Source organism: Pezoporus occidentalis, unplaced genomic scaffold, assembly GCF_034315485.1.
Source record: "Pezoporus occidentalis ecotype Australia unplaced genomic scaffold, CSIRO_AGI_Poc_V1 ctg426, whole genome shotgun sequence".
NCBI classification, from domain to species: Eukaryota; Metazoa; Chordata; class Aves; order Psittaciformes; family Psittacidae; genus Pezoporus; species Pezoporus occidentalis.
In genome coordinates, this window is record NW_026915754.1 from 53230 (window position 1) to 66170 (window position 12941).

The following is a 12941-nucleotide window of genomic DNA, read 5'->3' on the forward strand; positions in this document are numbered from 1 at the left end:
CCTGTCTCCATAGCAGAGATGCTCCAGCCCTCTGAACATTTCTGTGGCCCTTCTCGGGACCCTCTCCAACAGGTCCATGTCTTTCCTGTACTGAGGACTCCAGAGCTGGACGCAGGATGGCAGGGGAGGTCTCACCAGAGCAGAGAGGCAGAATCGCCTCCATTGACCTGCTGGCCATGCTCCTTTGCATGCAGCCCAAGGCAGGATTAGCCTTGTGGGCTGCAAGCACACATAGTCAAAGAGGGAAGTTTGAGATGGTGATGGAGGGCTGTGGAGGAGACAGAAAGAGAAGCCCAGCAGAGCCAGGGGAAGGTGGGGCTGGGTGGGATGAAGGGTGCTTAATTTTCTGGTCTGCAGTGAATACAGAAAGAAGCTGGGCTTGTTTGTAGAAGACAACAGAAGAAGGTGAATGGAAGTGGAAAACCATCTTGAGCTGGGGCAGCAGAGAGCTGCCCCAGGAGACAGCCATGCACTTTCAGCATGCTGAGTTTTTGTGTGTAATTTCAAGCCCTTTGTACATCACAGTTTGGAAAAGTTTGGCACTTGTTTCATTGCAGCTACTGCTTCAGTGTGTAAAAAAAACAAACAAACCACCACCCCACCCCCCACCCCCCCCCCAAAAAAAAAGCATCAACCACAAGCCCCCAAACTAAAACCAACAAAAAATCACCACTTGCTTCAACCATCTGCTTGTATAAGTGACTGCTGCTCTTTTCATTGATCTGAATGCGTTAAATTACATATGAAAATGGTTTAGCAGTGAGCTTTAATCAGTCTATTAGATCAGAAATTCTCCTTGGGTCTATAAAGAAGTTTCTTTGATTGGAGTTTCATTAGTTGCTTTTTGTCTGACTTGTTCGGTGTCTAAATTAATGTATTAAATATACTTTGCCTGCTAAAGAGAAATTTTAATTTACAAACATTGCCAAGCACAGCTCACCACTTGTCTGCGTCATGGTTTCAATGGCATGGCTTTTGAGAAGTGGTTGTGAGAACTGCCACTTGCAGAGATTTGGTGACTGTCTGAATTAGGGACTCTGACAACTGCAGTGCTTCGAGATACCCCAACCTCAGGAGAGGCCACTTCAGCAGCTGTAATTAGGATTTTGACTGAACTGTAAATATTGCCTCGGTGGCAGTTTTGGGTGGGTTTTTTTTTTTTTCCCTCATTTGGCCATAAATAAATCTGTGGGCAGGGGTTTAATGCAGCTTTTCACTCCAGTGCAACGCATAACTACTCAAGAATGAAACAAGGCGATTATAAAGGGTTATTTGTAACAGCCTGTTGGTGATCTGACTTGCTTGTGTTGAATTCCCCGTGCTTGAGCTCCAAATGCTGGCTGTGCCATGGACCAGGGTGTGTTTCCTTCTTTATACCCTCTTCCACTTGCCCACTATGGTTTTAACCAGGTACTGTTCTGCTTGGGAACATTGTCTCATTAGCTCAGTTATCGTACTTGAATCCTCTGAACTAACATAGTAGATGTGAATGAAACACACTTGCATACCCAAGACCTGCAGTTCGCTCACAAAGGTATCCAATCCTGTGGGTGATGTCTGTGCTGATGCAAAGCCTCCAGGAGACCAAGACCTGCCTGGGCACAACTGGAGCAGAAACCAGATGTGGCAGTTTGGGGAATTCCACAGCCTTTTCTGCAGGGTCCATCCTGAGCAGACCATGCTGTGCTGCTTTGTTATAAACCACACAGGAGTTCCTCAGTTTTGCTCCGAGGTTACTCCTCAGTACTTGTGCTCTAGAAGTTTGATGTTAAGCATGTAGAAGAAAGTAGGCAAAACAAAGCATAGTAAAGGAAGCAACCTCATCAAGTATTTGGCCTAGGAACAGACAGATCACTATGTCTGGTTCTCCTTTTGAAGTACATTCTCTCATTGAAGTGGAGCAGCATAAAGGTGTGTATCAGTAACATTTGAAGGCAACATATGCCCTGCTCCTGTGTGTGCAGATAACCTTTAAACTTCTACTTAGGGTTAACTTCCTGTTTTCAGAGTGTTTAAGCCAGAAGTTCAGTAAATGTTGCTAAGGATGATGCTTTATTCCATTAAAAGAACACAGAAGTTTTTGAACTGTTATATCTAACAAGGGTCTTTGGTGGCCTGCAAATCCTTTTAGTTTGCCAAGGAAATGCAAAGCAGGCATTGACACAGGGCTTATCTGCATACAGCAAGCAGCTCTGCTGAAGTCAGTAACTCAAAGTGATTGTTTTTGCAATGCACCGGTGTCAAGTTTTTCAGATATGAAATACTTGCTTCACTCTTGTTCATCTGTTCCATCCCACTTCCCTTTCTTAATATCCTAGATTTAAGTCCAGGCTAGCCTCAAACTCATTGCAAAAAGTATTGCCCTCTGGTAGTAATTTAGCATAATTTTTTATAGAGCCATGCAAGAGTATAAAATGAATCCAACAAATCATAAAACCTGAATAGGTGGAAACATCAGAAACAGTATTAAGAATCTCACACATATGTTATTGAATAATGATAGTTCTTTTATGCTTTTTAGTGTCTCGAATGACTGGAAATGTACAGCACTGAAAACTCACAGCTTTACAGAGGTTTCCGTTGGAGTTTTTTTGTGGTGTTGGTTTTGGGTGGTTTTTGGGGAGGTCGTGATGCACCCAAAGCCAGCCTCAGTGAATCAGGTGTCCCAAAGTTGTAAAACCAGGGTTCAGCAAATACCAGTTTTGAAAGGATTTAGGTAAACTTCAAAAGCGGGTATTTAAGGAATGGGAAAATAACCTACATTTTTAGTTTGTGTTGTAATACTTGTGTATGGCTCAGCACTGCCTGTATTGGAGCAGAAGCTGTTTTGTCTGGATTGACAATCCCCAACTATTGTGACTCTGGGAGACTGGAGCTTCAGGACTGTTCAGTGTAAAGAAAAGCTGAGCTCTTCAGGGCTTCAGAATCAGTGTGGCTGGGTTGCTCTTCTGTTTGTTTCTTTTTAGCTCTGCTGATAAGTGGTTGAAGAGTTGTGAACAGTTTGCAGCCCTGTTTTGGTATTCAGGCAGGACTTACAAATGGACAGACCCTAGCGTGCAAGTGTGAGCTCCTTGTATCTCTTCAGGATGTTTTTTAATGCTCAGTATTGTAATTCTGTATCATACTCTCCAGTTAGAGTGTGCTGTCATGTGGTGTAGATGAGAGGTGATCCTTAAAAAGTTAATTGATTCCTGAAGAGTTTATTCAAGTGGAAGAAAGCAAATTATCATGCTTTAGTGCCCCGTTATCAAAGGTTGTGAGAAATACTCAGTGGGTTAAAATTAGGCACAAGAAATTCTTAACACCCCGAAGACATTCCCTCTGCTTCCCTGGAGGACAATACAGCCTTTGAAAGCAGCAGTGGAAGGGGCAGAGCATCCGCTGGAGCAGAGTGGCTGGCTGGAGACAGAGGTAATCTCAGCCATCCCTGGTTACACACCCTGCATCAATCAGTCCTCAGGCTGCATCCATGCCAGGGGCAGTATCCATGGGGAACCGGAGCAGACCCTGGGAGCAGTGACTCCATAGCAGCCTGTGCTGTGTTATGCATCCTCACAAACCTGAATACCGGAGAGTGAAGTGAAAGCTGAGACCTTCATGCCTGTTCCTACTCTTTAGGCTTTCCACGCCACTGAAATTCTCCTTTAATCACCGATTGTGGCTTTTTTTTTCCCTGGCACAGCTCTACTGTACAAATAATTTATCCCCAGCATTGCTTAATACAGGTTTCCTTAATGCCAAGTTTTGCTGACCTCTGTCAGTTTCTGTGACCGTAGTTTTAGTTGAACAAGCACAGAACTTAAACTTTTGCTTTCATCTCCTACTTGAAATATCCCAACCATGCCAGGTCAGATGGGGCTTTGAGCTACTTGGTCTAGTGGAAGATGTCCCTGCCCATGGCAGGGGGTTGGAACTGGAAGAGCTTTAAGGTCCCTTCCAACCCAAACCATTCTATGATTCTATATCATGTCTTTTTCATTAGGATGTAATTGGATAGTGGCCTTAAATCATACGGATTTCTGTGGTCCACCAATCTTAAGTAGGGAGCCCTGAATGGGAAATGAGCTGAAATATGCTTGTTTATTGAAATCCTTTGCTGTGGTGAGGAAGGTTTTTACTTTGAGTCTTTATTTTCATTGTAAAAGGTACATTTTAGCCATGAATCAGTTGCATGCAGTGTTTGTCCCACTAGTGGAAATTGGTCAGTGTAAATTTCATGATCAGGCAATCGAGTGCTAGCAGACTGTAAGGGCAGGAGGTGAGGTGCTGATCTTATTTGTCTGGTAGGTGGGAGCTCCAGACAAAACCCAGACTTCAGTGGGATGTTGGAGTAGATTAGCTTGGTTATGTTGCTACTAAGGAAAATAATCTTTTCTCCAGGTAGAAAAACTTATCCTCAGAATGATCCTTTTAGATCTCTTTCTGTAATATTTGGATCCTGTGCATTTTCTTAGCCTTTGAAGGTTGTAAATGGAGGATGTGGACCATGAGGCCAGTGGTAGTAGAACCTCTAAATAAGCTGTGTTTGACACAATTTGGAGGCAGATTACCCTGAAGCTTCCTTTTTTGGGGGAATTGAAAACCCTCTTTATTCAGCTGTGTTTAAATAAATGCTTGAAGGCAGTAAAATGATTTGAGACATATGCTTATGTAAGAACAACGTTTCTCCATACTCACACTATGCCTGAATCTCTTTTCTCTGATATTTTGACACAGTTTCAAATACTTGTCTAACACCATCTCAATTTCTGAATTTTAAGAATGGATTGCTGAATTAAGTTTTATGCCCACCCTTTCCTGTTTTCAGTTGGTGCCATATACTAAGGTATTATTCTTCTCCTTGAGCAGAGAAGCAACAAGTATAAGGCTCCAATACATACAGAAAGAACTGAACTTTTATGTGAGTATGTTTTATGGGCGCTTCTAAATATGGAGCATCCATGAAATGTGAAAGCTTTTCCAGTATTTTGACTTAAATTAGTAAAGCATTACCCTTAATTTACATTTGATTTCCAGTAATTTCATGGGTTATTAGAAAAATAAAGTATGTGTATGTGATCAAAATACCTGACATGCATGCCTAACTGACTGTGCTTTTCCTTTGCAGGATGTTGTCTGGGGGTTAAACTCGTTATTTACTGTAAGTAAATGACTATTTTTTCATATCCACTTTCCTTTTCCCTGTCTGGTTTGGTTTCAGCATCACCCAATATGAACCCTGTCTGTTCCTTCTGAAACTGAAGGTCGTTATTTCCTTTGGCTTCAGTGGGTGTTGTGCAAGTATGAAATCAGTTTGTGCTTTTGTTTGTGTAACTGCAGGACTCCTACAGATCAGCTGAAATGCTAGGTTTTTTGGTACATCATTTTTACTTGTGGTTACAAATCTATTATGGGATATTTTGGTATCATGGGATCATCCATGGTTTGAAATTCCTCCACTGCTTTTCAGGAAATAGAAAATCATATTGCTCTGAGAAGGAACTGTGTTGGTGTTATGGGTGTTTTTTTTTAATTATATTTAGGAATTAATGACTGCCCTGCAGTCTCATTCCTATTCTGAACACTTATATTCTTTGTTAAAGGCCTCAGGACCCACTTGCAGAATTTGCTAAGTCTTTACTGTACAGAAGCTGCATTTAAGGGAGTTCAGGATTACGGTCACCTTCCACAGCCATTGCAGTTGGGTAGGAAGGTCAGGAAGAAGCAAAGAAGAGCACTAACTTGGTTGCTGCTCCACGCCATACAGAGGAAGCTGTGAAAAACTTTGGATGAGGAGCATCACTGCGGGCTTCACTAACCACAGCCTGGTTTCAGAGAAGGGAATTCCTTCCACTACTCCCTGCAGGAGGAGGGGTGCAGAGCAGTGGCTGTGCTTCCAGCATGCTCTCAGGATCATGATGCGTTTCTAAGGCCTCTAGCACAGCCCAAGCCAGTGGCTGGCTACAGTCTGCTCAGCTTTCTTGGAATCCAAAGGCTTGATTTGTTTCAGCAACTTCTTTAGGAAATTGATTAGAGGTTTGGAGAGCTTTTGCGTTTTCAACAAAGAGTAATTGCATTTCACAGTTAGTCTCTCACTGCATGCTGATTAGCTGGAAGAAAGCAAAATTCACTGGAGGTACAGTGATATGTCTGCGGAGGCAAAACTGCATGTAAGAATAATCCATTGGGCAAACAGTTACAGGGTTTGATAGTCACGCATCCCAGGCCATGGGGATTTTTCATGACAGGTGAGAGCTGTGCTACCGAGCTTGCCTCTTGGATTTCCTTCACACCCAGCTTCTGCTAAAATAGTAGGCTTTGAAAAGCTGGCACTGGATCGTACTGGCCTTGCAGATTCTTTTGGGTTTTTCCTGAAGAAAGCCAGTGAAAATGAAGTGGATTGGTGTCCAGCTTTGAGTGAAATGGGAAATTGGCTACTTGAAAATAAGTCAGAGAGTGGCATGCGCTTTTCACATGTGTGAAACAACGGCATTTCACTGTTGTCACTAACCTTCAACTGGGGAAAATTATCTGGCTGCAGGCAGAATAGAGGGTTGTGATTCGGTGTTATTTGTAACATACTAGATGATCTTTAAGGTCCCTTCCAACCCAAGCCATTCTATGATTGCCATCAGCATCTTGGTCTCCACTGTTATTAACCCTATACTCATTCCAAAAATACAGAGATTAAACGGGTAGACCTGAGATTTATCTTGACTGTTTCTGCTCCCTGCCCCGGCATGTCCTTAGCTCTTTGGCTGTTTGCAGTCCATTTCCCCTGGGCCCTGTTTTTCCCATGGCGTAAAATCTTTCCTGTTGGTCAGACTCCAGGTTATGTAGCTTCTTCTCAGTGTGGATGAAATTGCTTTGCTATGCAAATGGCATTAAGAAAAAAGGTGTTCACTTATGAGGGTGATGAGACACTGGCACAGGTTGTGTTCAAGGCCAGGTTGGACGGGGCTTGGAGCACCCTGCTCTAGTGGAAGATGTCCCTGACTTTGGCAGGGGGTTGGAACTGGGTGAGCTTTAAGGTGCCTTCGAACTCAAAGTGTTCCATGATTCTATGAAACTCTTCCTGCTTTATCACCACGCTGTTTGCAGGGATTTTTTTAATGGTTTACTTTACCTTGAGGTAAAGTCAACAGGAATTCTGCCTCCTGAAACTTTGAATGTTCCTTCAAAATTCAGTTTAAAACTGTCTCAGTTTTCAAGCAGAAGTGCATCACTGCCAGAGAAGTGTCACAGGACTGTGTGCCACCAGATGGGGTCAAATGCCTTGCTACTGTTGTCCTTTCATTAACTTGTAATTCGGTTTGCAATCATCACTTATTTGCATTTACCTTTAATAGCGCTACCAATCAAGGTAGTGAGAAAATATGGTGCTCTACTCACTGGTCTTACTTTCATTCATTATCTTGTTCATTAGGGCTTTGGATTCCTTGTATGATGCAACGAGTGGGAACCCTATAATGTTCTCTGTTCCTTTGCCAGGATCTTCTGAATTTTGACGATCCTTTGAATATTGAGGCTGCAGAGCATCACTTGCGTGACAAGGTGAGTCAGTGGCTTATTTAAAGCATGTTGTTCCTAATCCAATACACATACATGGTTCCCAGTCAGTCCTTTTAAAGTATAGGAGCTGGTACTTCAGTCGAGTGACTCACTGTATCAGCCACCAGTTAGTCAAACAAAATGTGCTTTCTCTGGGAAAGTAAATTCAATGCAGCAGTGTTAGTCACCATATGCTGGACTAGTTGACCATAATGTAGTCATATCCCCAAAACATGATCTTTTCCACCTTGTTTCTGAGATTTTCCTCAAAGTTGTACGTGTTCTGTACAGCAAATGATAGTGAATTGGTTTGGTGCAGTTAGTGAGTAGCCTTTACCTTTTAAGGTCTGTAAAAGGATCTCATCCTTCTCTGTCTCTTTCAAATATATTTTTTTTTCTTCACAGCTTTTGCATGTTTTTATTAACCTAGGAGAAGTCTGGGCTCTTTCAACAGATGAGAACTTTATTTTCTTTTCACTGATCTTCTTTGTTCTGTGTGTGTTATAGAAAAACAAAACATGGTTAGTGGTCTGATAAACATCTGTGAGATGTACTGACATCTCCCCTCTATGGATCTCTGAAGCTATGTCATGTCATGTTATATACATACATACCCCAAGCACATAAAAATTACACTTGGTATATTCAAGATGTTTTGTTTAATTAAACCCTTTTGATACATTTGTTGAAGTTAGCCTTAAAGATTGAAGAAAGCTTTCAGGTAACTGTTGATTTGAAGAGTTCATTGTGAGTCAGGCAGTGCACCTAATTTGTCTCATTTTTTTCAAGAGGAATTATTGGGATTGAAAGTTCATCTTTTCAACTGTGCTTTGTTTAATGAGTTCTTGTAGCTGTTCTGGTATTTATCTGTGTTTTGCAGAGCTGGGATGAGACCATAGGCCCAAGTGGGGAAAACTCTTCCTCTGGAAGAGGAGGGGTTTTATGGTTTTATTACATCATTTTGGCAAAGAGTGTCAGGAGGCCTGACTAGGCATGAAACACTGAAAATAGTCACAAAGGGAATACAGCCCAAGAAATAAAACCAGCGTAGTGAAGGTATCAGGCTGAATAACTTTGTTGGCATTGTTAAACTGATTTATTCCCTAATACCCTGCCAGGGGAATTGGGGAGTGACACACCTACACCCCTATTGCTGAGTGTCAAATTTGGCACTTGATTTCTTCTAACTGCTGGAAGGAAAGCACTTTGTCTAGTGTCTGGGGAAGATTTTGGTAAGGAGAGATGCTCCCATGTACTAGTACAGTTCTGTGTCAAATGTGTTGATGTGACAGACAAGCCTTACCAATGCATTGAGGAAATCGATAGACCTCAGAGCAGCCTGTTCTCTTCTCAGGGAGTGATGAAATGCTGAGAACTCGCTATCTGGCATGTGTCAGCCTCATTCAGAAATGGGAAGTCATGGAAATCTGCTGGAAGGATGTTACCTGCTTTTTATAAACACACCTCTCTCAAAAATGGAGAAGTGAGCACTCAAAATACCTACTGCTATACTAATAGCATGGGACTTTGGGATTGGTGAAGAAGTGAAAGGGAAATTGAGTAGGTTTTTTGACAGTCTTCTAGATTAAAAATAGCTTTGGAACATACATTTTTTATTTAGTAAACTCTTGAGTAATCTCACAGGCACCTGTAAAATTCATATTCAGCTGTGTTATCTGTTTTTAGACTGTATCTGAATTTAGGTATTCAGTGGATAGTGACAGACCAGGTAGTGCTGGATTTCCATAGTCTATCTTACAGCGACATCAAGACAAAACTAATGATGTCTGTCTGGAGAGAATAAATGATGCAAGGGAGAGAACTGGCTGCTTTTACAGTTGCCTTCAAAGGGCACAGTTGCAGTTTGTTTTTGTCTCTCTCGGGCATAGATATCCTGTAGTGTATAGGCATATTGTCGTGAAGCCAAACTGCTTTGGTCCTGCCTTAGGAAAATACTTGAAATACAGTGAATATGGGAATGCTGATTTTTCCCTGAGACATTTTTACATGCATAATACAAATAGTGTATATGTAATATATATGCCTGTATGCACAACCTTTATACAAACAGATGTGTAAATGTGTCTATATATAGATAGTTTTGTACACAAACTGACGGATACTGTAAGAGAACGCCTTTGGTCATTTGACAGCATGGGAGTATATGGCTTGTAACAGCTGAAACAGATGTACCTTGAGCTGTCTTCTATGGGTCTGGAGGAGATGACTCAGGATTTCACTGATGTTAGTTCAGATTTGAAATCCTGGGATCCCTTTGCTGACATTCCAGGCTTAAGTGTGGCAGCCCGAGAGGTTAAACAGCTCATCTGAAGTCTGCCTCTGATTATTGAAAATGCAAAGCAGGAGTTTGTGCAGTCCCACAGGCTGGTGTTAAGTCATCAGAAATGACTGCTGCCTTGCACATGCTGGGAGAAGTCACACAGGTATCAAATCCCCCTCACTGGCTCTTGAAAAACGTATGTGCTATGAATGTGTTATGGATCAGGCTAGAAGGGACATTTATGATCTTTTCCTGCATAACGCACTTCTTCGTTTTTGCATTAAATCTATGGTTTATCCCTGAGCACATAGTTGTAGCTTTTGGGAAAGCAGCCCTGTTCTAAGATGTTAAAGTAAGACACAATTAAGAGCTCAAGTTGTTCAGTTAATTGCTTTAAAAAAACTGTTTCTCGTTTCTTATCTGAGATCTAAGTTAGTGCAGCTTCAGCTTCCAACCCTTGGGGCCTGCTTCTGTCAGTTACTGAACTTCTTCCCTTTCAGCTTCCTTCAGCCAGTGACAATCAACTCCCTTCTACATGAATTATTTTTTAATACATATGTTAAGGCAGCTTTAAAATACATGTTGTTAAGGCAGCGTTTGTAGCTATACAGCTCTTTCACGTTGCAAGGTGTCAGTATCTTTTTGTTGCTGACCATTTGTACAACAGATTTGGGCAGAGTCATCGACATCCATTTTCACAAGTACTAGGCAAAGAGACTACCTCAGTATTCACCTGGTGTGTATTCTCTTGCACAGTCTTTTCATCTTCTCAGGGAAACTTGTCTGTCAGTATTCAGTGCATGGAAACACTTCCTCTGTGTCACTGTAAAAGAGGAGGATTGATGGCATGCTGAGAGGAATGTTTTTCCCCTTGTGAAAATATAGCATGTCTTCTTTCGTGGCTCTGAAGTGCCAAAACTGAGAAATCTCATCGGAATAACTGTGTGTTTACCAAGGATCCAGCATGTTGCTTCCAACAGGCACTCCAGGTGCCGATACTCCTGATTTATACCTGCATTGTTATATTTCCCAATTGTCTGTTTGGTTTTAAAGAACATGCAGCATCACAGCCCTGTGTAAAACGGAGTCTTGGTTTTGCCTTTTGTCCCCTAGCTATTGTCTGCTGCCATCAGCGAAGGGACTTATAATTGTTTCCCTAGCTTTTCCATGGCTAGATCAGTAGTAAAGCTTGTAGCTGTTATTTTGATACCTTAATGATGAATTATTTTCCATAGGTTTGTGTATCAGTTTGGTTCTGGTCCAGGTTTTAGGAAGCAGCATGGGTTTTAACTCTAGCTGAATTTTAGCATCTCTGGTTGTCACTGATGATATTTCTAGTCCATTGACTTCATGTAGCTTTATACACTGTTATGATGTTTGTAGACATTGTGGTTTTATTCTGAGGAAGGGGGGATCATACATTTGTAAGAATTTTAAGGGGAAAATTCAGGAGAGTTGGAATTTATATATGACATACTGCAGTTAAACATTATTCTAGACAATTCATTATGTGCTTATGGCTGTCATTTTTATGGTCTCTAGTTTTTAATAGATCATCCTTATAGTTGTGGTTTCTAGTCCTGCTCAAATCATGTCATTCTGATTCCTTACCAGAGTAATGCTAGCACATGAGCAAAATTCCCCCAAAAGACACTGAGAACAGTATTGCCAGCCTCATTTCACCTGGGATAATGCTATATTTTCATGAACTGCAACCTCAGATAAATCACACAGTGCCAACACCGGCAATACACAAAGCCAGAAGCTGTTGGGAAAGAGAGGTTGTTTGGACAAACTTCTGCTTGTGTCACTTCCATGCTGTTGTGACAGCTGATGAATCTCTTTTCCTTTTTTGCCCTTTTTTTACTTGAGAAAATACATCATTGGTTGGCTTTTGCTATTTTAATTTATTAAAGGCTTCTCTTGGTGATAAAATTTTTAATTCAGGTTTGTTTCTGTGGAGGTGGATTTATAATGTTCATGGTGTTATGGAGTCTGAAGCCGCATCTTCCCCTTGGGATTTTAAGTGCGCTATATAGCCTTAGTTCCTTAGGAAACTAAGCTTAAAGAAAAGTCTCTCTTCTCAATTGCTTGCAGTCTTTGGAGGTTGTTCTAATGAGTCTTCTAGGATGAACATTTTCCTTGAATTACTTTAGGACTGTTGCCTTTACAAGTGAAAGCACTAATTTAATTCCTTTAGAAATCCATTGATAATTGAGAACAGTTGCTGACTACGTATTTCACAGAAGAGCTTTTATAACCTTTCATAACTGTATGTAGGTTTTTTCAATCCTGAAATAACAAACTATTCAGAATTTTTATAGAATAATCTTAATTTCTCAAACCCTTTCTTGGGCAACTGGTCAAGCCAGCAGCAACTGATAAAATGCCAGTGCGTGGGCCAGATTCTGAAGGGGACATTAAGGTATCTTCTGAAAACAGGTAAATCATTGGAGGAAAGTTGTCAGTAATAGCCTGTAAGTAACCATCATAAGTAAGAAACAAATACAGGCATGTCTATAGAAGATCTTTAGACATCTGTATGGAAATACAGAAAGTTGAATTCTCCCCCCATGAGATTGTCTCTCTGCATCAACAGCTGTCCTTGCCCAGTATAGCTTCCTTAGTTCTGGAGCCACCAAGAATCACCAAAAACTTGGAAGTGTAAAACTTCTTTTTCACCAAGAGTGATTTCATCCTCACTGGGGTTTTCGCTTCTGATTGTTTGGGTTTTTTAAGAAACAGGAACTACAAAGTCTGACTTCCGAAGCACATTCTCAAAGTGGAAAGGGGTTACTGTTCTTGTGTCTCACCTCAGGTTTTATCAGGTGCTTTAAATCAATCTGCCACACAGACTGGGAATGTGTGCTTTCTTTCCAGGCTACCCTGTGGGGTGCTAAATTCAGAAGCTTGCAGATTTGGGACCTTTCATCTCTGCTGAAGTTTAGAGTCTAACTGATAATGCCTTCAGAGAGTTACAAAGTCCCAGAGCTCACTGCCTGTGTATCATTTCAAATTCAATCCTTCTAAAAGACTGTTCCAAAATAATGTCATGGCCAGCTGTACTTTTATCCTCCTGGGTTTTTACTTCTGTGCTCATACGTAGTAAGGGCGTAATCACATTAAGATT

The 12941-nt window shown here is 41.3% G+C and overlaps 1 protein-coding gene and 1 long non-coding RNA gene across 11 annotated transcripts in view; both read left to right on the top strand.

Moving 5' to 3' along the window:
- The window catches only part of UBE2F (ubiquitin conjugating enzyme E2 F (putative)), an 81143-nt gene that overhangs the window by 45051 nt on the left and 23151 nt on the right, over window positions 1-12941 (top strand). For 8 of the 10 annotated variants that reach the window (XM_062634449.1, XM_062634451.1, XM_062634450.1 and 5 more), the window contains 2 exons: window positions 5108-5140; window positions 7471-7533. In XM_062634449.1, the coding sequence (XP_062490433.1) occupies window positions 5108-5140; window positions 7471-7533 (96 nt within the window). The remainder of the gene's footprint in view (window positions 1-5107; window positions 5141-7470; window positions 7534-12941) is intronic. The other 2 variants (XM_062634452.1, XM_062634446.1) reach the window with 1 other exon arrangement.
- On the top strand, window positions 7540-12264 carry LOC134171861 (uncharacterized). Its single transcript, XR_009967750.1, has 2 exons — window positions 7540-7902; window positions 8222-12264. It is a non-coding gene; the product is annotated as an uncharacterized LOC134171861 (long non-coding RNA).